The sequence below is a fragment of the Lonchura striata genome, chromosome 13 (assembly GCF_050655825.1).
Source record: "Lonchura striata isolate lonStrDom1 chromosome 13, ASM5065582v1, whole genome shotgun sequence".
In the NCBI taxonomy this organism is placed as follows: domain Eukaryota; kingdom Metazoa; phylum Chordata; class Aves; order Passeriformes; family Estrildidae; genus Lonchura; species Lonchura striata.
Window position 1 is genome coordinate 3,067,930 of NC_140715.1, and position 26,381 is coordinate 3,094,310.

The following is a 26,381-nucleotide window of genomic DNA, read 5'->3' on the forward strand; positions in this document are numbered from 1 at the left end:
TATATTCTTAAATATGGTTTAATACTCTTCTCCATTTCTGTACATCACAACACCAAGATATCACTGCTTGGGATCTCTCTGCAGAGGCTATATAGTATGCGAAGGCTAGGATCTCTCACCCCCACTGAGTGTGTTTGCATGTGTAAGTGTAATACATATCAGTATATATTGATATACACATCAATATATAATGCAATATATATCACTGAAGAGAACACATTGATTAAAGAAATACAAAAATTTGGCATCATTTCCAAACTTAAATAGTAAAAATAAAAACTACAAAAAGGAGCTGCATACCCTAATGTATCATGTGAAACAACAAGCAGTATATTCAAAAATGTAAATTTACAACCAATTTTTGTGGTCTTGTCATGTCACATTAGACCCATTTACAATGGCAAAATCCAGAACATACTGCTGTGAGGGCCAGGGCTGTGCTCAGCCCTGAGCAGATCCAGCCCCAGCTCCTGGGAGAGATTCCAGCTTGGATGTAAGGATGGCAGCGAAGCTGCCGGCCAGGTTAGGGACCAGGGGGACAAATGGTATTGCTCACAAGGACAGGAATTTTGGACCTCAAAGAACAGCGTGGCAGAAATTTGAAGTGAAGCTCCCTCTGTTCAAGTGAACCAGGACAAGAGGCAAAGGTTTGCAGCTGGAACAGGAGCTGCTCCTGAGGGAAGCACCGGGAGCAACGCTGGGAGAGCCCCCAGGGAGAGAGCGGGACCTGAGCTGTGCCACCGCTCCCCTGGGACAGGACCTGAGCTGTGCCACCGCTCCCCTGGGACAGGACCTGAGCTGTGCCACCGCTCCCCTGGGACAGGACCTGAGCTGTGCCACCGCTCCCCTGGGACAGGACCTGCCCTCGTGTCACTGCTGCCCTGGCGTGCACAGCCCCTGACCCTGCTGGACACACCCCAAGGATGAGCTCCCTGATCTCTGGACGCTCCGTGGAATAGGCAGGACACAAAGCCTGGGCAGGCTGGGACCATCCAGGTGATCCTTTACCTCCTGAAGGGCACATCCCCACAGGACAGACAGCCCTGGGAACACCCAGGTCCCAGCAGTGCACCACGGATCAGAATCAAATATTCCACACTCCCAGCACTAATTCAGCCTTCACACCACTGACTCAATATTCCTGTCAAACACCCACTTCCATTTAAGACCTGTGGGCTCAAATTCACATAATCAAGGAAACCTTATGCAGTCCTAAAGCAAAAAGGAAAACTTACTGAGGAACAAAAAGCCAAGTGTACCTTACTTCACTGAAATCTCATGTTTATTTTTGTCAAGACTGAAAAAAAAATAAATTCCTGAAGGCTGCACTGCTCAAATCCAAATTAAGCCCAAGACTCCAGCAGCATTTTCATTGCAATCCATGAAGTGCATTTCCTAGTTTGTAAGAGCAGTGTTTCTGCAAATAGATTAAAGCACGTTTGGCTGGTGAGCCTCCCCAAACCATGAGAATTTGCAAGCCACATGTAATGAACCAGCACTCAGGTCAGTGCCTTCTCAAGCTTTTGAAGAGAATTATGGCTCCAACCTCGTTCCATTTCTTCTGCAGGCTAAGCTGAGAATGCCATGTAAATGGGTCACGGCGCTGCCAAATGCAGCAATTGATTTCTCCAATCAAAGTATAAAGAAACAAACCAGTAGGATCTTACTTCTATTAATTTTGGAAGGAAAAGGTTTACAGCAGTTAATGTATCATGAAGGTTAAAAAAATCATTTCCATAAAATACAAGAGCAACCAATTTCACCATTGAGTAAAAGTAAAAACTGGGATTCTTTTTAAATTAGTCCAAAGTGGCATATAGGAACTTAGTAGTTTGCTGCTGTACTGACACTATGACAAATCAAAGTGTAGGGTTTTGCTTTCTCAAATCCAAATGCTCGTGGATCAAGTTCTGGAAATGTTCCAATTCTAAGGCAGGGATCAGTTGTGTTTTCCACCATGAGTTTGCTCCTTGGGTTGGATGCTGGAGGGGCGAGGCACGTGTTGCCGGACCCAGCTCGACTACCTAGTAGTCATCAAGGTCAAAAAATTCATCGTCTCCTCCTTGGTATTCCATGCCCTGGAAATCCACCCGGTACCGCAAGATACCTGCCAAAGAAACAGCCTTTAGCTTCCCCAGCACTGCCACAGGCACAGCTTCCCAGCCCTGCTCCCAGAGCTTCCCAGTGATGTCCAGCTGAGGCCTGGAACAGACAGGCATCTGCCCTGAGAAGAGCCACAGGGAATTTAGTGCCCAAAGGAAGCTGCCCAGCCTGGCCAGCTTCCTCCTGGAAAAGCTGAGCCTCTTCTAGGGCTGCATCTTCACAAAACACCGGTGGCACATCACTGGTGCCAGTGCTACTGCTCAGATCCAGGCCTGGCAGTAAAATCCAGAGGGCACCTGGCACTGCAGGTACTTTTACAATGCAGCAAAAGCAGGATTTAGTGTCCGTTTTCCTCTTCCCACCCCAAACACCAACCCAGGATTCTGGAAATCTGCATGCCTGGAATCATTTACTGAGGTGAAGGAGATTTTCAAGGACATTTCCTTTCAAGCCTACAGGGCACGAGAGCAAAACAATCCCACCATGCAAAGAGGCTGGATGTGCCAGGAAATGAGAGACTCCTGGAATTACCAACCCTGAAAACTTAGAAGCCTGTTGCTCCTTATGGAGCCAAGCAATCCAAGGTTCTTTCCTCCCAACTGGTGTTCTCTGGGCCCTAGAAATTCCCTTTACAATGCACTCCTCCCTGGTTCACATCCACCAAAGCTGAGCCCAGCCAGTGGCACAGCTTTGCCCTGGAACCCCTGCCAGACAGGACATGGAGCTTGACACTGCTGTGGGATTGCCCACGCCTGCCCAGGATTTGTCAGACTGGCACAGGAACCACCTGCACCTCTGCCAGGCATGGCTGATGCTCGGTGAGCTCCAGGGCAGGACTGGCTTTCAGAGACCTCACTGCTCCAGAGGATGGACTAAAAAGACTTTTCTTTAGAAAAGAAGTACAGGGAGGCTCTGAGAGATGAGCAACAGCTCCAAGTGCTTCAGGAACAGGGCTGGAGCTGTCAGAACCCCCTGGGCAGGGCAGAGCAGGGGCTGCCACCAAAGCCCTGTGCAGACAGAGCCAGGCAGCTCAGGGCCCTCCTGACCTCCAGCAGCTGCAGAGGGGGAAACAGCCCATCCCTGAGCCCTGCACAGGACACAGGGATTGAGGAACACAGCTGGAAAGTGACAGGGCCCAACATGGACCACCATCCTGCTGGACAGGGAATGAATCCACCCTTGTGAACACAACTGTTTCTTGAACTGGTTTCATGACTACTAGGAATAAGATTAGTCCCACTTGTGTTGGCACCAGATTATCAAACCAACCACTAAACAAGACAAACACATTTTCCTCTTGCAGTTTACCTCCAATTCCTCCAAATCCTTTCACAAATTGGGATCCTTCTTGTGATTTGTCTGTAACAATTTCCAATGTTGCTCCAAATTTCTTGTAGTTGTTTGCAAACCACTCCAGGAGAGGCATACTTTCTATGAGTTCATGTTCCTGTCCAGTCTGTGGAGACATTGGAGGGGAAAAATAAATAATAAAACCCTGTTACAGTCACTGTGTGTTCAGTACTGAGAAAATCCCCCCCAAAGTTGGCTCCACAGCTTTGTCAGCAGTAGCAGGGACAGCAGCCCCCAAGCTCCACAGGGATATTCCTGGGGGAAGGCATTCCTGGCACAACTGCACCAGGCAAGGGCAGGCACAACCACCAGCTCCTGATGCTACAGAATTTATCACTGACAGTGTTTTGGGCCTCTAATACGAAATTTAGTGCAGAAGCAGAAGAAAAACCACCTTGATTCTTCTGCTCCAGTGTCACTCCATGCTAGATCTCAGCTTCACTGCTCATTCAGACTTGCTCTGCCCCCTGCACGGATTGCAGCTCCCCTCATCCACCAGGCCCTGTTCTCAGGCAGGAACACTGATCCATGCAAGCAAAGAGCCACAAGGCACCATTTTCTGAGCAGGAAGTGTAGTGATTATTGTAAAACAGAAATTCCTCACTGCAGGTAACATGCAAACCCTCCATGCACAGCAGGGATTGGCAGTCCTCACTCCACGAGGGAAAACAGCTGGAAATGGCCTCCAGGCACAACCCAAGTGGGACAGATCCCCACCTTTTGGCAAGGGACACTTTTTTCCCCAGTTAATTCTGCAAAGTTACACAGACCCCTGGTACACGAGGGCTGTTTGACCTGCACAGGCAGGAAACTCAGGCAGCAAATGACTGTTCTACATGTCAAATGCTTCCCAAAGCAAGCACCCCATTGGCACCTGATCCAGGTCACCATTAGCTCTGGGGCCTTGCCTGCCTGGTGGCTACCCAACCCTTGTAGGTGATGGTTCAGTGGTGGTCAAAGATCCCACACTGCCCATTTACACAGCCCTGGCATCGGCAGCAGGGAAGACTGGAGAAAAGGGGGTGTAGGATCCAAGGGGTTACACAGGAAGAGCCACAGGTTCCTGCCCTGAGTGTCACTGAGTGACAGGAGGTCACTGTGCTCAGGTGCTTGAGACAAACTTAGCCCACATGTCCAGAGCTCTGCACCAACACACTGAGAACAAACCCAGAAGCCCCAAAGCTGAAATACCTCCTTGTCTGTGAAGTGAGATTTATCCTTCTCTTGCTCTGGTGTCAAATACAGGATCTTCTCCTCTGAGAAGGAAGGAAAAATGGTAATATTAGTTAGAGTAAGGCTACAAGATGCACTTTAAAGACAGCAGGAGACCAAGCACAGCCAGCAACTACAACACAGAGAGCCTGGGCACCACCACTGCCTTCTTCCTCTCCAAAGCTCTGTGAGCAACCCCACAGAGCAGCTGCAGAGCCAACACAGAGGGGGACAGGTCCTGCTGCAGACCCAGGAATTGTGTTTCTGGACACAAGGTCACCTCAGTCTCCCCTCTGGTATCACACTCACAAAGCTGGAAGGAGGTTCCAGGCTGGCTCTGGGACCAAGTGCCCCCCTGGCACTGCAATTCCCTCTGTGCACTGGAACCCTGCTTGTTCCAGCTTTTCCCCCACAGAGGTTGGGAAACTGCCAGTGACCTGCAAAGTAACACAGAGCTACACAGCATCCCTGTGGTCAGATGTCCTCAGGGAGCTCCTCCAGCAAACCCATCCCAGTGAGGCACCTCAGGTGTCAAATCCAGAGAACTTGAAGTGTCCCAGAGCACCACGTACCCTCTGTGCCTTGGCAGTGCAGGACGTATCTCATGATATCCAGGTTTTCATAGACTATCAGGATCTCTACTGCTCCCATTTCCAAAGCTTTTAGTGTATCTTCCACACCAAAGCAGTACTTCCCTGTGTCCTGGCTGATCTCATCGAAGTATCGTCCTGCAGGGCACACAGAGCTGCCATGAGCACTCAGCACAGCACACACACTTCAAACAAGCCTCATCTGAATGCAAGGAACTGTGAGAAGCAGCTGCCACCAGAAGGCCTGGAACTAAAGGGATCTCTGATGGAAGGATAGAGAAAGTCCAAGAAGTCTAGTGTGGAAAAAGAAACCAACCAACCCCGCCACTTACCAGCACCTGAGGTGTCCAGATGGCAAAAAGAACTACTGCCAAGTCCCACTCTCAGCCAGCATGGCAGGGCTGAGGCAGCCAAGGGCACTGCCAGGAGGGTGAGAGCAAGAGCAGCACCTTTACCTCAACCCCGGCTCAGGAGGAGGCTGCAGTACATCACGTACCTATTAGCTTTTTCTCTTGGATGAATTTCACATTGGAGAGGACCTCAGTTGACAACTCAATTGCTTGATTGAAGCCATTTTCTCCTCCATATGAAATATCAACTAGTTTGAGCACTTTGGATTGCAACCGCTGAACAAGAGAAGGAGACAGGAAATCATAAATCCACCCCAGAGCAGGGCTGTCAGACTCCTCACCCTGCCATGGGAGTCACTGCTCCCATTTCTGCACTTCACCCAATGCAGAGGCACCTCTGAATGCACACTACTGAACCACAGTTCTCAGGCAACAGGGACACAGGATTAGGTTTACCGGAGTTCAGTTCCAATAAAGCTTCTGCTTTAGATTTGGGAACACAAAGAATGCGAATGCCAGTTCCAAACCAGGGAGGACAGATTTCTTATTAGCCCTGTTTCAAGACCAGGAGCTCTCAGCTCCTTGCAGGAGGTATTAGGAATGGTAGATTTCTTTGGCTACACCACATTTTTAGTTTTGATCAAATCTCTTCAGATACCAGAGTTACATTCCTCCAGAATAGCATCTTGTATCAGAGCTACTGCTACAATCACCAGCTCACCGCTGACACTCAGACTGGGTCTGCTTACCTGATCAAACATGTCAGATTGACTCAGCTCAGTTTTGAAGTCGGCCGAGCCGGCGAGGACGAGCCCGGCCACGTTGACCTTGTCCCCGGAGATGAAGAGCTGCACGGCCGTCTCGGCCACCTTGCGCACGTAGTTGTGCCTCTTCTCCATGCGCAGGCGGGCAAAGCGCAGGGCAGACTGACCTCCTCTGCCTGCAGGGAAGGATGGGGCAGCCATGGGGGACCCACTGCATGCCAGCAGCGTCCTCAGGACACAGCTGGCCTGGAATAACCACAGCCAAGGGCAGCTGCAGCCTCCTGAATTCAGTTTGCCATGAGCCGAGGCAGGGGCGGCCATGGAAAACTCAGAGAATAAAGAGGGTTCATTCCCACCAGAAGATTTTTCTCAACAAAGGAAAATGTTTATTTTCTTTCTATAAAGCCTTGCAACTCTGTAGAAATTGAACATCTGAGCACATTCTCTCTCCCTGTACCTTCATGAGAAGCCATCTATCTCCTTTGTACACTGCTTCTGCTGACGTAGTGCAGCCCAGCAGTCTCTGCTGCATAGCCTCACTGGGGGCAGTGTTTTTGTTTCATTTTGTCCCATCCCACTCTACAAAGGACAGTAGGCCAGGAGTAACCAGCAGACAATTTGCTGAACTCATCAGTGGCTGGGTACCACACAGCTCCAGGGAATGGAACTCGAATTTCCCTTGCTCCATGAGGCCCCGTGCTTCCTGCAGAGAGCAACTCGCTGCTCCTCACTGTGCGGTGCACACAGCACCAGCACATCAAACTTTAACGACTCCACTGAGCAGGATTACTACTTGTGCTACTAAGACTTACTTACAACTCTCCCAAAACCAAGGAAAGGGTCAAATGCAGCAAGAAATAAAAAGTCCCACCTCTGAGATCAACTGCATATAACTGTGATTCATTAATTCTGACAGAAGGCTCAGACTGGAGGCTTTGCTGTCAGATTCCAAGGGAGCACAGAACTTGAGCAGAGCTAAACCCCCACAGGCCAAGTTCCCCACTCCCCACCCTCACATCCCAGCCCAGGACAGGCTGCTGCCCTCAGCAGAGACAGATGAGTGTGTTACCGTGCTTCTTTGGAAGATCCACAGTGAATTTGTGCAGCACTTCCCGTGTGTTTCCTTGGAGAGTTCCGAAGAGTGCCCCGCTCCCGTCTATTACAATGAAGCCAAACTTGCTGTCATCCGAGAGCAGCGCCGTGAGCGCCTGGAACAGAGAGCGGCTGTGAGGGAGGGCCTGGGACAGCACAGCCCCGTCAGCCTCAGCTCACAGCTGGTCATGGCGATGTTTTTATTAGCAAAACCATCACATTCAGGAGCTGCAACTATTCCAGGTCATTATAGAATCCCAGGATTTTTTGGGTTGGAAGAGATCTTAAAGACTTTCCTCTGCCAGGGCAGGGACACCTGCACTGTCCCAGGTTGCTTCCAACCCTGTCCGGCCTGGTCTTGGGCACTGCCAGGGATCCAGGGGCAGCCACAGCTGCTCTGGGCACCCTGTGCCAGGGCCTGCCCACCCTCACAGGAAGAAATTCTTCCATACATAATCCCATCTCGTACAACACTGTCAAGTGCACAGAGGAAACTCAAGTTTAATTTTGATCACAATTTCCCAGCTTTGCCAGTTCCCCACCTGAGGTCACGGGCAGGTGTGACAGCAAAACCCTGGAGATGGGCTCTGGAGAGTGTGAAGTAAAATGGATCCCACCTCTCTGAGGCTGCCTCACCTCTCTGGCTGGCACAACTAGAGCAGTCATTCTCCTGGCATTCCAGTCAGGAAAGCAGAACTTGCTCAGTTCATTGTCAGTTCAGTTTTGTACTCCAAAGCACTGACACAACCTCCCTACCACCACTACTGGTCTGCTGCACCTGCTGACTTCAAGTCCCACAGGCAGAATAATGAAATAAATCTACAGTGGCTGTGGCAAATTCAGCCTTACAGAGCACAAGGAACAGCAGCAATAATTGTCCTGTGCATAACTGGCTGTGGAGAAGACACCCAGAACATTTACTGCAAAATTAAGTTATCCTTCAATTTTCCTCCCTTTAAAAAAAACAGCTGAATATTTCCCAGAAGGTCATTTACGTTGCCCAACCAAAGCGCAGAGCAGTATCAAGGTTTTTGAGTTCATTTTGCCCAAGCACCCAAACTCTGCACTCCTTTCTCAAGGCAATCTCTCAGTTGCTGTTCCCTTAGGGGCTGAGTGGGTAGAAACATCCAGCACACACACATACTCCTCTCATTTACACATGCCCAAAAAAGCAATAGCCAGAATCCTCTTTCTGGCTGGCAAAACCACATCAGTAGGATGAGGAACTTGTCAAAACTCCAGATTGCTTGAAGTCACCAGTTTAATAGTGAAAGTGATGGTGCTGGGTTACTGCACGGGACCTCGAGCTGCCTGCAGGGCTGTCAGCCTGATTACTGGGCTGAACTGAAAGGATAAAACCCATCAGTCATCTTCCAAAATGCACACAACCCTGCATGCAGCTCTCAAGCTTAGAAGAAACGGAGCCTAAGGTTTAATGAAATGCCCTGGCCAAAGTAAATATTCTGTATTAATTCCTCAGCAGTGGGATGAATGAGAGGAGGAAGTGGCATATTACACTGCAATCTATTTAACTGGGAATGAGCCAAGTAAAATGTGTGACTGGAATGAATGCTCCAGCCAAGGTATCAAAGCAAGTCATTGTAAATCCTACTCCTCAGACACACATCAGGGCTCGCAGCCCCCCGGGAGAGTTACTTCAGTTTCACACAGGCAATAAAGTATCTAGGAGAAATTTTATCAGATGCTCCTGCCAAGCATTGATTTCCTCTAATTTTCACAGTACCAATGATCAGTGATTCCCTGATCAGCTCTGGCGGCAATTGCACTGTTTGACCTGTCAAGCATCCAAGAAGGGACCACTGCCTTTGTTCTTCTTTCAGCCTAGACTGAGCTTCCTCTCTGCAGCTGTAGCCCAAAGGTGAAGACCAGCTCCTCCTCCTACTCCTTCCCACCCCAACTTTCCAGGAAAGCTGTGGGTGCCCAAGCAGCTGCCCTGGCTCTCAGCTCAGCTGGGGGAACCACAGGGTTCAAGGCTCTACAGCAGAGAGGGGGACAAAGGCAGAGCTCAGAGCTCACAGCCCCAGCTGACTGCAGTGCAGCACAGGCAAGACCCAGGGAAATAACCACACACCCCACAGCCAGGGGAGAGCACAGAGCCTGTGGAGGGAGGGAGAGGGGGCTGGCAGTGATCCCATCATCAGGAGCAGCAATTCCCACAAATTCCCCTCAGGTCAGCAGTGCCACCACCAGAGGATTTGCAGCTGCTCCTGGGAACAGCCTGCTGGGCACTTGTATACTGAATCAGTGCCCTGAGGCAGCAGCTGCAGAGAAGACCAAATGGACCCATCTCCTAAGAGGGGCAGGAGGAAACTCAGCACCCTCCCACTGCCCACAGCAGTAGGGACAAACACCTCCCTGGGCCTGGCATCCTGGCTCCTGGCTGAATTCTCTTTTTTGCCTCTTGCTTTCATTCATCTGTGGACACAGGGACCCAGCAGAACTCCAGACCTGTGACTGTGCACAGGTTGTTATTCCTGGGAGATCAAAGGCATGTTGGGATTTCATCCTTTGTGGGGAGAAAGAATAGTAGGGATGGACCTCACCTGTGTAACAAGCACACCTTTCCCTGCTGTACTCTGCCCTCTGGAAGCCACTTATGGCTCACATCTCCACAGACCCAAACAGACGAGCAGAACTACACCACTGGAGGGCCTGCCAAGCCCATGTCAGATGGGTCTGGCATTAAGCGAATTAAGTCACAGGCCACCATTTATTATGGCAAACATCAAGGACGTGAGGGGCACTGCAAACATTGAGACCACTGCACCTGCCAGAGCCACAACAGCCTCAGAGGCAATACACTGACTGCTGTGATCCACATTTCTTTCAATATGGTTCAAACCATTCATTTAACTTAATTAGATGTTGGATAAAAATAATCCCACTTCCCCCCAGACAGATTAGGCACATGCCAGTTCTCCATCAAGGCTCTCAGTTAACACATCTGATAGCAAGACTGGCAACACTGATATTATCTTGGCAGTATTTTAAAGCCTGACTTGGAATAGTATCTATGGGCCTCTGTGGTTAAGGAAAAAACCACCCTTCCTCCAGTTACAGAGAGAAGCTCCTGTCTGTGGGTTACATAAACTCAAGGGTGGGAGGACTGGGCAGTTCCTCAGCTCCTTCCAGCATTCCCCATCCCTTGCAGTCCCAAGGCATTCAGTGGCCTCCCCAGGGCATGTTCCTGCTGCTCTCCTGCCTCAAGCACAGGAAGGCTGTGCCCACCCAGACCTTGGCTCCTGCAATGGGGGGTCCTTACCTCCGTGTGGAATTTGTTGTCACACAAATACAGTGATGTATTGATTGGTTTGAAAGGTTCAAAGTCAATGTTGACTTTCTTCTCTTTTCCTTCTTCTGTCACAATTGTTCCACAGTAAACAACCAGACCATTTGGAGGTACTACAAACGACACAATGCAGGTTTAGCTCACTAAGGAATGTAGCAAACTGTACCCATCAAAAATTAAATGCCAGCCCTTGAGACTCATAGCAGAGTTGAAATTCAAGCTCCCAAACTTTTCATTTTCTCTTTTCCCGACCTCATTCCCTCCCAAGTCTCTACAATGGGAAACAAGCTCATTTAGTGCACCTGTAGCAGACGTGCACCTGCCTGTTAAACCCATGAGTTTGCAAGCTCACAGCACCCAGAGAAAGGCTGAGCAGCCCCAGAAGCTTTGCTGGTCCCCACACAGGGATTTGCCAGGGAAGGCCACAGGCCACTGCAAAAGCAGTAACAATGAACTCTTCCAGGGCGCATTTGAGATGGCCTGGGTCTGCTCCCCCAGAATGATGGCAGCTGCTCAATGCCATGCTTAAGGCAAACAGAAGTTTCTGCTTGACAGAAAAGCAAATGAACTATTGCAGAATATCCAGCTCTCAAGTCTGGCCAAGTTTAGCAGAGTCAGCTCTAAGAACAGAATCATGAACCCACTCCTTATAGACAAGGACCACTTTACTATTCTAGTCCCAAAGTCCACCCCTGAAGTAGCCATCCAAGGGCAACATACCTGGAATATCAGTGCAAAACAGCAGCACAGGCCAACAGATTTGATTAGCAGAAAACTGCATAGTGCAGGAACTTAAGGCTGCTTCCAAGAAAGGGAAGTGTGCCAGCATCCATACAAGCTAGAAGTTACCTTTGTTATAGAGTTTCAGTCTTTGCTGTACAGATGTAATGGCTCCCAGTACTGAAAGGCGATTCACTCTGGACTTTATGTTGGAGGCAGTGCCAAACTCATCCGCTAACATTTTTGCCACTCGCGAGATCTGGTCTTTGGGGGGAATGATCAACGAGATCATGCTGGTACCATTGCTGGGGAAGGAAAAAAGGGATGTGAGCAGGCAGCAAAGCAACAAGCACCCTCACACCATATCCCATGTACACAGTTCTCTCCTCCCTCCCCCAGGAATGCTTCTTCACTGTCACTGGAGTAATTTCCCTTCTGCTGGACAATAATGGGAGAAGAAAAGAAACAAACCAAAACAGGCTCTTCTTCAGTGCTCGGCCTCTACCAAGCAAGTCCTCCAAAAGCTGCTTGTTTACTCTGGGGTACTACATAAGAAGAAAGAGCACATGTACAGACCAAGGGCTGCACAGATCAAGGGCTGTGAGCAGAAGGAATGGAAGCAGCTCCCAGCAGAGATTATTTAAAACAATGCTGCCACATACTTCAAGGACATCTCAGAGCCCATTTAATTTGTTCTCAGACAGCTGGAGCACTAAACAGTCCAAGTGCTTTCTTAACACATTGTTTTCCTCAGATTAATACAGAAAATGGAACTGGAAGGATCCCTTCGTCACAGTGGGTCTTTTCTGCTTTCCCTCTATCATTTTTCTCCCCAGAGCAGCTCATCAGTTCTGGCAGCTGCTTTAACTGAACTGTGCTAAGCACACACTGCTGCTTCACCAGCACCAACCCCAGGCACAGAGTCAAGAGATAAGACCCCACAAATCACAGAACTGGCTTAAATTAAAGGCAAATAAGATTGATATTCATTTTTCCTAGGGCTTTGGGGTGGGTCCTGCAGAATTCTTAATCCCCAAAGCCGCCTCGTGGTTCAAATCCACCCAAAGCTAAAAGGAAAATTGGGGGAGTTCCCCTCTGCCTTCCAGCAGGTACCTCCCATTTGCCATTGAAGTATCCCAGATGTCTGAAGTGCTGCCTCTGCATTGTCTCAGGTTTAACCCAGACTTCATGCTTCCCATTAGAGTAATGGCATAAAAATCAAATCCCTCATCGTATCCTCCAGCTCTCTCAAGGGCAAACCAGCTAAGCTCTGTGAAAAAGCCTCCTCTCAGGATTCTGAGTCAGAGTGCCAACAAAGTGCTTTTCAGACATCAAACCCCAGGGTTTTGCTCTTTTACATTTCTTATGGAAGGAGCCTACTCCAGCCCCTGCTTGCTGCTGTTTCAGGCTGCCACATACCAGCCCAAGTGTTTGGGCTACAGAGGCAGCAGGGAAGTGCTTTAAAAAGCATCAGTTTGTTAGCTTCTTTACACAAGTTGTACAGCCGTCTCCCAAAGATCCTCAATCCAGGCCAAGTTGAAACAGAGGCTGGTAGGTCAAATAAGTCCTTGACCTTAAAGACAACTAATTGGTTTTAATATTCGAGCTCCCCATACACATCAGTCAAAGTCACAAAGCCACAGTGGCCCGTGTTATTCCTAGGAGCTGAGCCATGCTGGCAGCTCTCAGGCTTCCAGGTCACCCCAGCCAAGAATACTCCACATCCCACTCAATTAAAGCAGTTACCCACCCCAGTGAATGGCACTAGCCTCAGGGGACAGATAATGGCTATCATTCCCAGCAGGCTCCTTTGAGCAAGAGTCTGATCAGAATGAAAGCAACTCTTCCCCACTTTTGTGAAAGTAGCACTCCTGAGTTTTGTCCTCTCAAAGAAGAAAGTCTTAGACTTCCCATAGATTAGGAAACTCTAATTATATTAGCCCATTACACCTAACTTCCTGCATTCCCTAAGGGCATCCCAGTGTGGCAGGTGGGAGTGGGACAGTTATGCCTCTTTTTCTCCAAGCTGAAAGAGGCATCTCCCCCCTAGCCCCTCCTCACAGGATTGACTCTCCAGATGCTTCCCCAGCTTTGTGCACAGCAAGGAGAAAGGGTGGGTGTGCACTCCCAAGAGCAATTCCTCAGTAAAAAGTAATTTGAAAAGCTTCCTCCAGTCACCCCCTTCAGATGCCAGTCCCTGGCTTTGTGCTGTGCTCCACTGCCCCAGAAACACTGGTGCAAACACAGAGCACCCACAGGGTCCTACTGGGGCCGCTGGAACTGGAGGTTATTGATCCTACACACAGCACCTCATCCATCAGGCAGGGTCACAGCACTGCTCCTTAGGAACACCCCACCCGAGGTAACACAGTGGCCTTCACAAGCCTTGGTGATTTATTACTGCAAACAAACAAATAAAAAGGGTCTCAGAGGATGCAGTCCCGCTCATTTAAATCTCCAACTAGTTCAACACAGCACAGTACTGTGCCTGGGCCAATCCTTCAGCAAATTCCAGTCTGGATTTGTATCCAAAAGCACCTTCTACTACCAACAATCAAGTGCACTTCTCAGGTTTGGCATGCTTTACCACTATTTAGAGTCAGAGTTATTTCAGGCTCTAACCAACTCCTGCAGAATCCAGCAAAACAGCTGGTGTGCAGCTTGTCACAGGAACAACCTTCTGCTGGAAGCCTGGAGCACAAGGAACCAGCCAGCTTGTCACCATGTCCCCACGCACCCAGCACCCCAAGGGGTCACCAAACAATCAAAGACTGAGACCAGCAAGACACCAGCTGAAGCAGATGGGCACCAGCACTCAGGGTGGCTGCAGAACTCCCTCACACACTGCCAACACCTCATTACCCGACTATGCAAGAGCAGCTTTCCTCTCTCAAAGCAAGTTTGTACCTGTCTGTGACCCTAATGCAGTATGGCAGGGTCAAAAAAAACCTGTGGTGCATCTGCTAAACTCACCCCAAGGAGACAAAATGCTACAAAGAGTTTCTAAGAAAGCTGCTGTTCAAAAACACTCAGAAAAAAAATAGGTTATTCTGCAGAGTAAGGTAATTTCCAAGTCTCCTTTGGGTCTTTGCAGCCTCAACAAGATAAAAGGTATTTCTGCAAATCCCACCCTGTCTCCTCTGGAGCTGAGGGTTCCAGAGGACACATACCTGGGAATGAGGTAAGTGTACAATTTCCCCACAACCATCCTAAGGCCTCCCAAAAAGGGGCACAGCTGCACCACACACCTACTACAGGGCACAACCAAGTGATTTAGTGAGATCAGGGGCACTGCTCACACTGGCAGCTCGGGGTCAAACGTGCCAGGAGCTGGCTCTTCCCTGCAGCACCCACAGCACTCCTGAAGGAAGCATGGACCCCATCCCAACTATATCCTGATTTCACAGCACTGCTGGGGTATCCCCCTGGTTCAGCACACCCAAGTTCCACCAGAGCAGCTGGGAGCTGATGCTTTTGGACCACACTAAGCCAGGGGCTTGCAGAGCCCGAGCCAGCTCCTGCCCTTGTTCTGGCCAAAGAGCTGCCGGTGCCATCCAAGGGTGGGATGCTCGGGATGGAGGGAAACAGCATCCCAGCCCACAGGCCAGCACCACAAGTGCCACTGCTCAGGGGACGGGGCAGAGGAAACAATCAGCAGCAGAGGGGCACCAGCCCACACACTACAAAGAACCAAGGGGGCAGTTGAGTGCCACCTCTGAAGGGGCAGAAGGCCCGCACTGTGGATACTGCTAATGGTGCCAGCCCTGCCAGGAACAGACAATTAGCTCAAATTTATCAGCACCTGCCATGAGCACCATTAGATATCTCTAGGAGAGAGGATGAGGATCAAAGCTCCAACTTTCCCACACCACAGCAGATGAGTGCTACTTTCTCCCACAGTGTGCTACAGGGCTGTTTGAGGGAAGAGGGGAAGCAAAAATAAGCATATTTTGCTCTTTGGAGACAGCAAGTTCCTCAGAAAACCAAGGTTTGTGGATAGGACAGCCTTTTTATTATTAAAACTCCAATGTTATTACAATTGGAATTTCAGACAACTGTGTCACCAAACGGCTTTCCCAGATACAGGGAGACCTCAGAGCAACTGCTGAAAAGTGATCACAGCGAGTGGCAGTGTGGGAAGCGCTGAATCACCACTAACCCAGTCCCCAAAGCTGCAGGGGAGAGCTGTGCCACTCCTGCAAGCAGCTGCTGTGGCACCCGAGCAGCTCCTTTCCCTGCCAGCAGAGGAGGGATCACACAGGAGCCCTCCCTGTGCTGTGTGTGCAGGCTGGGTCCCTCCCAGGAGCAGGGATGGCCCGGAGGACACTGGCACCAGCCGGGTCCCTGCTCCCAGCCCACGCCCTGCGCGGTACCAGGAGCGGGGCCCTCTGTGCTCTGTGCCCCGGCACGAGGGAGCAACACCAGAGCAGGAGCCAAGAGCACAAGGCAGGCGCTGCACCCATCTGGGATGGGCTGCCATGTGCACCCCGTGGCTGCTTTCCATGACAGCTGTCAAAGGAGCCTCCTGCTCTGGGTGGCTCCCTCCACCTGCAGGGCTTTGTCACCATGTTCCTACCGTCCTGCCATCAGAAGGAGCAGCTGAGCAGATCCTTAGACCTTCAGCTTTCAGCTGCTACTAGACAGTAACCTAGTGGTTTTCCAAAAGGCTCCTACCACCTTACACAGTGCTGTGCCACTGAAATGGGTCCTGCACTGCCACACCCCACACCAGCAGCACCCACCACAGCTCCCCTTCACCAGGCAGACAAACACCAGCACTCTGAGGAGGAGCAGTCAGTCAACCTGTCTCCTGCAATTTGGGCTATGAGCTGGCACGGGAGAGCATTAATTTCACAGCCTGCTATATAAATAGCAGTTACCGGCCTGCCCTGTGCTATCAGAGGAGACCTGACAAACAGCAGCTGAGCTGTAGCTGCTCCACAATGAAACATTTCACACTAATAGCACACTGTGGAATGTGGGATAGTGAGGCAAGGGAGGGCAGTCATTCCCTAGGACTCAAAATGGGTCTATTTTTATGGGGCACAGCTTCATGAGCATCCTGCTCTCCCCAGGAACCAAGGGCAGCACCAGGCCTGTGTGCTCCTACCAGAGACTAGTATGAGCACAGAGCCAACAGCTCCCAGATAATCTGATCCCAACCACATTCCACAGCCAGGAAGCTTTCTGTGAAACAACTGTTGCCACACACTGTTCCAAGCCACAGTACCTTCCCCAGGTAACCTCTGCTGCTCTCCACCCAGGACTGGCATTACTGGGCAGGCACAACATAGCCCAAGGAGCCCAAGATGCCTGGATAGCCAAGGCTACCCAAGTTATGTGATGGCTAAAGCAGTTCCACATGCAGCCAGCTGCAAGGCAGATGCCAGCAATATCTCTGCAATCCTAGGCAGAACTCCATCAGGCACATCCTAGAGGTGCCAAAGAGCTGCTTCTGAACCAACACCCACAGTACTGCAGGCACGTGGCACTTCAGTGAAGGACTATGCTCAGGGCACACAAAATCACTGATGAGGAAAGAATATTTGAGAGTTTTTCATGCTGTACCTGAGCAGAAATGTTGAATGGAGGGCTGTAAAAAGGAAGTGTCCTTTGGTATAGGCAAGTACAAAATTGCTGGTTTGGGCTCCCTTACAATACCCAGGCCATCAGACACTCCCTACTCATCCAGCCCTGTGTGCAAGAGCACTGACCTGGCCAGAGGGAAATTCTACACACACTCTTGCAACTTATGAATTATGGCTGTGAAACAAACAGGTCACAGCTATGACCATTAAAGACTTAATGTCTTTTAATAAGACAAAGCCTTCATCAAACTCAGAGTGGCTCAAGTCCACTTGAGATGCCAAATCTGGAGAGAGAACAGCAGATGAAAGGGCTGCACAACTTTTCCTGGAAAACCTGCTAGGAAAGAGCAGGGAATCTCAAGAGTCCAGGATCCCTCAGTGCTTCAGAGGCCACAGCACCTGGAAGCCAAAGACTGCACAACCTGTTGGAACACCAGCTGAATGCTCTGCAATAAACCCAGCCAACACACCTCAGCCTAACTGCTGCTTGGAGGCACCACGGTTTTGTGATGCCTCCACAGAGGCACACGAACTTCCCCTCCCTGCTCATCCCATGGGCCCCTAGCACAGCTGGAGCAGGACATAAGCACTGCACAGACACCCAGCCAGAGCACACAGCACTGGGGAGCTGAGTGGGACCCAGCATAGCTCCTCTGAGGTTTAATGTGGAGCTGAGCCAAAAGCCAGGCAGAACTTCGTACAGCACAATTTCAGCAGGAACCTCACAATCCCACAGAGGCATTCTGCATTTCACCCAAGCATGCAGCAGAGCTCTGGATCATCTCCTAAAAGGCAACACCAATACAAGTCATCCCTCAAAGGCTTCCATGCCATCCAAAGAAGGGTTTGAAGGTATGGAAGGGACCAGTTCCCAAGCACAAGTTCACCTCTCTGGATCCACTAACACCTCAGAAGCAGAGAAAAAGAACAAGATGGGGGCAGGGCAGGTATGAGGAGAGGATTTGCAGAGTCAGGAGACCAAGTAATTAATTCTTCAGGAATCCTTTTCAGCATAAGCATTAATTGGAGAAATTGAGGCCCCTCCCTCCACTGAATTGAAGAAACACACCAGACACTGAATTCCTCCATCAGTCTCTGAATGCCACCTCTCCCCTGGACAAAGGAAAACCACTTAACTGCACAGCATGAGACCATGCAGCTATTCCACCACGGCTCACATAATGTGAGATTCTCCGGCTGTAGTCCTGCTCCCAAGCCCATGACAGGAATCTTGTACATCATTCTCCTCTAATGCTGGCAGACTGGGTAGAAAAAGCACTTCATGTAACCAGAACCAGCTTGAAGCAGACACTCAGACTGTCCTGGAAAGGTATCCTGCCCTCCTACCCCTCACCTACCAACCTTCTCAGAGAGGAAAGGCCTCCAGAAGCCAAGCAAGCTCTGAGTGCCAGCCAGGCAGAGAAGCACCCAGCCAGAGCCCACCCTGGAAAACACAAGTGAGCCTCATTTCCTTAGCACACCCCTGGCTTCAGCAGCCAGGGAAAGCTTCCCACAGGGAGGTAGCAAATGGCTGCTCAGCAAAGGAGCAGAGGCACGCCTGGCCAGAGCCTGAGCGAGGGTCAGGCGAGGCAGTGCTTCCCCCTGAGCAGCCACGGCTGCCTGCCAGGAGCTGCTCCTGAGCTCAGCCTCCCTCGCTCCCAGGACATAAAGGAGGTGGGACAAGAACCAGGTCACAGACTTCTACTCCTCTGCACAGCAATTTGGCAGCTCTCATGTGTCCAAGGGCTGCAGAGGTAGCAGGTGACAGTGAGCCCTTGGCCCCTGGGCCACCACGCTCCACCTGCCCAGAGGGATACGTCAGCAGCTCCTTCCCCAAACTGGGGCTGGCTCTGATCCTGCTGCTCAGGCTGCCACCAGCGTCCCCATCCCACATCAGACATGCAGCTCCAGGAGCAGATCTTAACTTCATCTCAAGCACTGAATCAGCACAAGTGTGTCCTGCACATCCCTCAGAGAAGGTGAATCAATGTTTCTCCAAAATCCTCGGATCAAAAGGAACAAACCACAAAACATAATTGCATAGGCATGTTTTGAATAGGCCTTATTGGCTGCATCTGACCTCATGCAGAAAGCCCGGATGCCCAATTACTGGGAAGTGGAACAGACATTTCTGCACTTCAGACATTTGTGACTCACTGGGAGGCTCAGTTTTGCCACAGCTCCCCTGTTCGCCCTCCTCCTTCTCCAATTATTAATGCTCCGAGTTTAAAAGACTTTTTGCATTATGCTAATGGGCCATTTGGGTACAAGATGTACACTGAGGGACTGAAACAAATCCAGATTTGCTTATTAAGATGCTAATGCCCCAGAGCTACATGGGAATAGGTGGCTAACAGGAGGGAAAAGAAATCCAGTTGCCACAAAGCCAAAAAAGTCTGTCCTCTTTTGAGGTGCTTGTTCCCATCTCCTACCACATCATTCCTCAGGGGCTCATTCATTAGCTCAATGTGAATGATGATCTGTGCATGAATCACACTGCTCACTAATGATTCACACAGTTGTAAAAGAGGTACCAGGCAACTGAACAGCCACGGCCTGTCAGACACTGGCTGGAGTTCTGATCTGGAGCCACTTTTCCAGCTCAGGTCCTCCTCAGCCACTTGCTAGTGAGCTCTCTCCAAACTGCACTTCCTAATTGCCACTGTAATTCAAAAGGAACAGGTACAGCAGGCAGGTGAGAGCCCAGGAAATGTTTTACAACCATTAGACTGAGGCAACCAGCAGGATGTCAACAACCCTTTGGACATTGTCCCTGGTTTCAGCTTCCCTGGTTCCTCTTCCCACCTGGCACAGCTTTCTCAGACCACCCACTCTGAGCACCACTGAAACACGAGACACACTGCTTAGTCCTGAGAGGTCTGATCAGCCCTGCTTACATGAAATCCACACTCAGCTTCTACCCCAGCACTGTGGACATTTGCAGCCTGAAGAAGTCCAACAGAGCAAGGAATTGGTGTGGAAACAGCTGCTGTTCATCCCACGTGGTTTTCTACCACAGTGCCCTCAGCTCTCCCTTCTGCCCTGGACTGTTTCTGTTCGAGCCCCTCTGCAAACACCTCCCTCCCTCCCTCTCCTCACAACACCAGAAGCAAAAGGTAGTATTAACATTATAGCCTCTGCCTCCCACAGAAGCATGACCTCCTTTAGGAACTCCCCCTGCCACAGGCAGGATGAGAAAGCACAGCTCGGAGGAAGCAATCTGCCTTGAGTAAGAACTTAAACCACAACCTCTTCCCTAAAGACTCCACACTCAGGTCAGATCACCAATTCAAAGCAGAAAACTCACTGTCAGTAAAGCCCAATTCCTGCAGACCCACCTGTTCCTCCAGCCCTTCTCCAACCCATGCCTCACATTTCCCAGAGTGTGACAGCCCAGCTCAATTCAGGACTTTTCTGCAAGAGAGGCCAGTGGAGACACCAGCTCACAGGAAAGATCTCAAGCCTATCCCATGGCACTAGCACAATGTAACAGCGCTGCAACCTCAACACCACAGCACGAGTCAGAAAGCCAAGGACCACCTTGGCATGGCTCTGCCCTTCTCAGATGCACCAGGTGACCCAGGCCTAGGGCAAGGCCTCCATCATACGCCCCTTCCTAAGGTGAAAGCTGCAGAAACAGCTCCTGTACCAACAGTTAAACTGATCCAGAGCTCAGGGCCGAGGCACAGCCACAACGACAAACAGATCCTGATAAAGAAGGCAGGGAAAGAGATCTGCTGGCAGGCTGGGAGCAGGGGAGAGAGCCTCTGGACTGATACATCTCTGGCAGTGCAGGCAGACACCAGTCAGTACTGACAGATCACACCAAATGCTCCTCCTCATGTGTGACATCCTCTTGAGCCACGAGAGCTGCTCTGGTACCTGCCTGGGCATGGTGGTGGTGTCACACTGAAGCAAGAGCACAGCCAAAATCTGCTGTGCTGCATCTTGTATGGAGCAAGAGAATCCACACTGGAGTTAACTCAGATATGACACAGTCCCACAAATTATCCCAGCACAATTCCACCTTCAGCACCACCAGCAGAACAATCCATCCACAGGACAGTGCTGCAAGAACTCTGCCTAATTCAGCAGCGAAATACAGCTCACTCAGGCAACACGAGAGAACCCCAGCACCATGGCTTCCCAGGACTTTATTCAAAAGAAACTGGAAACAAGGCAAAGCTGTGCAGGACACAGCTGTCACTGATCCCAGTCCTCCCCTGACTGCCCCCCAACAGTGGTGCTGCCACAGCTCTGCCCACAGTGGTGTTAACTCACAGCCAGGTGGGCTCTCAGGCCACTTATGGAAAGGCCCACCATCCTCACAGAGGAACAGGTTAAGACTACCTTATTCCCCAGAACCACCAGGTTGTCCAAGCACATCTCAGCCCTGCCAAGCTGCCCAGTCCCAGAGCAGCACCATCCCAACACGTCCCAGAACAAGGTGTTCAGAAGTGCAGCCTTCTGCTCCACAAGGCTGGGAAACAGCAGCGCCTTGAACCTAATTCCAAGGTTGGGCTTTTCCATCAGGACTAGCAAGACTCCAGACAGACTGCAAGAGAATCCATCTGCAAATGATGCTGGGCAAATATTTTCTAAGCAACAGGTGAGCTTGTTCACCCTCATGCAGAACTATGTTTCATTTTCCAGGAATTCAAGGAGAACTGTCTCTCTTTGCAGGAATTCTCAGGTATTTTCAGGCCTCTGTCCTTCATGGTGACTTTATTTCTCTCGCTTTCTTCTTTCTCCCATATACCAGATGGAAGAATCCAAACCCAGGCAGGAACTGCAACACTTTGCTTTCCTCCCAAGGCTCTGGAGACACCAAGACGTACCATTTCTCTTGCCATTTCTCCCTCCTCCAGCTTTGAAACATTTCTTGCAGTTACAACCAGAATAAGTTAGCTGTTTAGACTTTGTTCCTGCATTTGCCCTATTTGACCTACCTTCCAGAGCATACAATTTGGAAAAATGTTTTTCCCCACACCAGCCTCAGTTGTGTCTGCAGTCAGCGCCTTCAGTGACACCTCAATCTTCACCTCCTCTATTCATGTTTCACTAAAATAACCAACAAGGGCTTCTGCTCCCAACAGAGCAAGCTCCGGACAGGGGAGATGTCTCCAGAGTGCACGTTCCTTAAAGTTTTCCCATTGTAAGGGAGCTCCACACACAGCATTCTCACCTGGGGTCTGAAAGCCCATCTGGCCAGGGAGGTGTCAGTACCATTTGCAACCAGAGGTATTTGCAGAAGAAAGCATTTCTAAGATCTGGAGAAGTTTCCAAACATGATTCCAGTGTGACATCTCAGATCCTCTCCCAGCAAAGAGACTGCTTGCTGTTGCTGATACTTGATTTTGCCAAGCATTTACAGCTTAGATTAGCAGAAAACCCTGCCCATAGCCCAGCTAACTCTTCAGAACTGCAGAGACCAAAAGAACAAAGAAGGATTGTCAGTTAGTACTGACACTGAAAAACTGCATGAAGCAACAGCAGAAAAGCCCTGAGAGAGAGAGGAGAAAGAAAAGCAGAGTGGCTAATGCTGCTTCTACTTGGGCTGCTGCAGCTCCACAGAGAAAGATACAGCTGCAGCTTTTGGGGGGCCCAGTGTTTCCTCAAATCTGTTTTACAGAACTGAACTGTGTACTGAAATCAAAATGAATCCCTCAGCAGGAGAGAAGCAGAGATGTCTGATGAAAGTCTGAGCACTCCAAGCTTTCAGAGATGCATGACAAGGTTAAACTTCTGAAAAGGCCATAACTGGCTCATCAGGAGCCTTTTACTCCCATCTTCTTCTGGCCACAAAGGTTAATTGCCTGCAGTGCTGAACTGGCCCCTCTCCTCCTCCTCACACCCTGTGCAGAGCCCAGCTACCCCCCTCCACCTCACCAAATCAGAAACACCAACTCAGCCACTCTGTGCAGGATCACACAGTTTGCAACTCAACTTTGGAGAGCTGGAAGGAGATAACTTCTGGTTTAGGAAGCAAGACACAGATAACAGCTCTTTCTAGACCCTGTCAGCAGAGTCAGGGCTTTGAGGTGGGCTTGGGGAGTTAAAAATTATTTTTCATTGTTTTGAACTGACACATTCTTTCTATAGAGATCAGTGAGAAAGCCAGATTTCCTTAGGAGGGCTGGGAAAATAACACAGGGCATTCCCACTAGGGTGTTTCCCTCCAGGTTTGGGAGGCAGACCTACCTCTGCTGGCCTCCAGCTGATCAGCTTCTGGGAAAGCTGAGGTTTTAATCTTTCCCTTGGGTGCTCTGACCAAGCACTGCCCCTTTCCTCATCAATCCCATAAAAGCACTTCCTCTCCCTCTGCTCACTTGACTTTTGTTAACACCCTGCAGACTCCACTGAGATTTTACCACAGGAGCCGGATCAGAGCAGAAGTGCCCCAACCACCACATGCCAAGGGAATGTCTAACTCCAGCTTCCGCCATTTCCCGTCCCTTTGATCCCCTGCAGGAACAGCCAGCACACGAAACTGGGACACTGCTGCTGGGTCACTAATGGAGCACATGAGTAAGGCAAGGTGGGGATGCCAGCGAGGCCCTGGCCCTCCACATCACCCTGCTGGAAGGCTTTGCCCCCTAACCCACCCCAGAACAGGTCTTCCTACTCCACAGGAAGAGGAAGTGACTCTTCCAAAGGCCGGAAAAGCCTGTTCCACTGCCTCACACCTCCTGTGCCGGGGAGCCTGAGCCAGCTGGGGCTGAGGCTGCAGCACCTCTCCTCCTTACTGCACCCAAAGCAGGATCACTTTGGCTAGGCCTCCCTGGAAGACACTGAAGCAGCATCACCTTGCTCAGAGAAGATTTGCTGGCACCAACACTGCCTTCCTCAGGAGCTGGTTTAGCAGCTGGCACATATTAAAATAAGGGACAGCACATCACCACATCCAGGAGATGTGCTGGATCCAAGGGACACTCCAGCTAAACCCCCTACACGGATCTGACTGTGCCTGTGGCACCACTGACACACAGCAGAGCTGTTCCAGGGATCACTGCAAGAGGGAAGACAGAGCAGACACCTGGGCTGTGGCCCCAGGAAGCTGATACTACAAGAGACATCTGCCCTTCAGCCTCCCAGGAACACTCCAACACCTGCTGAGACCTTCTCTGCAGCACTCATTTATCCCAAACAACACAAGAGCTGACACTGAACCGGGCACAGCTCAAATCAGGGAGAGACAAAACTCCAACTCTACATTTCCAAAACCCACCCAGGCTCCCTAAGTGCTCTTGCACAAAGCTGTGTCACAAGCTCCAACAGATGCCTGGGGCTTCCCAAGCCCTTTCAGCTTCCTGGGATCCCTGTGAGCACAACCTGTGCTGCCCACACCACGCACAGGCCCAGCCCAGTGATCAGCTGGGGCAGCCAAAGTCCACTGTGCCACAGGGAAGGGCAGCCCAGGCTCCCCATTCCCTTCTCCCACTCACTATCCCTGTACAGCTACATAAATCAGAGTGAAATAATTCAGGGAGACCTCTGACTCAGGGTCTCAGGGAGACCTGTAACCCAGGCAGGTTCCCCTCCTGCCTGGGTTAGTTTTCAGCTGAACAACTCCACGTGCTGACTCTACACACACAGCAAGCACCAGCACTGAGGACATGACAAGACAGCAGCTCCACCTCTGCCAGCTAGCCCCAGGCTCCTGGGGGGGGGGGCGCACACAACGATGCCAGTGCTGCCCCAGCTACAGCAACACCTGCTCAGGTGAGCCTGTGGAAACTGGAGCCACAACGGTGGCTAAGGAGTGACCCCTCATTTTTATTTTACCAGGCTGTCTGCCAAGACACTTTCTTTGCTATTTTACAGCCCCAGAACCTCGAAGTCTTGCAATTCCTTGGGCCCAAGAGGGTTCCCAACCAATGGAACCAGCCACTGCCAAGCTGCCCTCTCAAACAGGCACCCCTGGCTTGGGGCAGGCTGCAGGAACAGACATTCTGGGGGGACAAAAAAAATTAAAGTGCAAAGATTAAAGCGGGATTTGAGACTTTAAATTTCTCACTGTCCAAACTTTGGAAGAGCTTGCTTTCAGGGAAATGGAGCTGAGCACCTTTGCTGGGAGGGGAAGGGGTGAGAAAGATCAAACAACTGCCTGTAAGGAAAGCACTGAATAAGCGCTGTCTCAGCCCCTGCCTCCCTGCCCTTACCCCGCCGCCTTCTCCGGGCCAGCCGGTCCCTTGGGAGCAGCCCGAGGGACACAGGAGCGTCTCCTCCGGCTGGAATCCGCCTTTTGCCGGTGCCAGCTGGCACGGGGCGGCCGGACGGGCCGGAAACCGGGGACACACAGCTGTGCCACCCCCGCCGGGGCCGGGTGCGGGAGCAGCTGCGGGGCTGTGCCACCCCCGCCGGGGCCCTTTTCCCTTTTTCCGTGCGGGCAGCGCGGCCACGCTTGCACTCCGCGCCCTGCACGGCCCTGCCCTGCCCTGCCGACCCCGGCCCGCCTTCCCCGCCTTCCCCCGGCCCCGAACGGCCGCCGGGTCCCACGCGGCCGCACAAAGGCCCCGGGGCCGGGCCGGGCCGGGCGGGCCGGGGCCGCGCCTCCCGTCCCCCCGCGCCGGGCGGGCCCGGCCCGCGCCCCGGCCGCGGCCCCGCTCCAGCCGGGACACCCGGCGCTCCGGGGCGGCGGCCCCGCGGGCCCGGCGCTCACCCACGGGCCGCCTCCAGGCTCTTGATGAGCTTCTTGATCTTCCAGATCTCCACGTTGCGGTCGGCAGCGCTGGGATCGTCCGCCATCTTCTCCCTCCTCCTCCGGCTCCGGCTCCTGCTCCTGCCGCGGCGGCGGGCGCTGCGGCGGGCGCGGCGCGGGGCGGGCGGGCGCGCGGCGCGGGGCGCTGGGGCCGGGTGTGTCCCGGGCGGTGCCGGTGCCGCTCGGGCCCCGCCGCTCGGTGCCCGCTCCCCCCGGCGCGCGGCGCTGACGTCGCACGCGGTGCTCGCGCTCCCCCGCGCCGCGCACCATGTGTTGCAATCGCCTCACATGGGGGCCCTTGACGTCACTTCCGGGGGGAGCCGGCAGCGGGGCGCCGCGCCATTGGCCGCCGCCCCTCCCCGTGCGTGCGCGCGGGGCATTGTGGGGCACGTAGTTCGGGGGCCGCCGGGCGGGGCGGGCGGGAGCGCGCGCGCGCGTCTCGCGAGAGCTGCGCAGCACGGCCCGCGCGCGCTTAAAGGGCCCGCGCGGGACCGTCGGCGGCCTCTCGGCACAGCTCCGCAGGGCCGCCCTGCGCTGACCCCTCAGCCCGTCACGGACGGAACGTTCATCAACACACACCGCTCGGCAGCGCCCAGCCCCT

General features: G+C 51.7%; 1 protein-coding gene across 3 annotated transcripts; it reads right to left on the reverse strand.

Annotated features, from left to right (window-relative positions):
- ETF1 (eukaryotic translation termination factor 1) lies at window positions 1-26,077 on the reverse strand. 3 transcript variants are annotated; one of them, XR_014958251.1, is made up of 11 exons: window positions 25,742-25,953; window positions 11,621-11,796; window positions 10,745-10,884; window positions 7,439-7,577; window positions 6,355-6,545; window positions 5,752-5,881; window positions 5,238-5,393; window positions 4,645-4,709; window positions 3,412-3,559; window positions 761-2,107; window positions 1-727 (listed from the first exon to the last, which is right to left on the reverse strand). XR_014958251.1 is itself a non-coding variant. In XM_021544867.3 (10 exons), exons 1-10 carry the CDS (start codon window positions 25,825-25,827, stop codon window positions 2,025-2,027), a joined length of 1,314 nt encoding a protein of 437 aa, XP_021400542.1. In that variant the 5' UTR covers window positions 25,828-25,953; the 3' UTR covers window positions 1-2,024. The 3 variants fall into 3 exon arrangements, 2 of the variants coding, with proteins under 2 accessions (XP_021400542.1, XP_085447206.1); XM_021544867.3 differs by having other exon boundaries at window positions 1-2,107; XM_085591080.1 differs by lacking the exons at window positions 10,745-10,884; window positions 11,621-11,796 and having other exon boundaries at window positions 1-2,107; window positions 25,742-26,077.
- Between the last annotated feature and the right edge of the window lie 304 nt (window positions 26,078-26,381).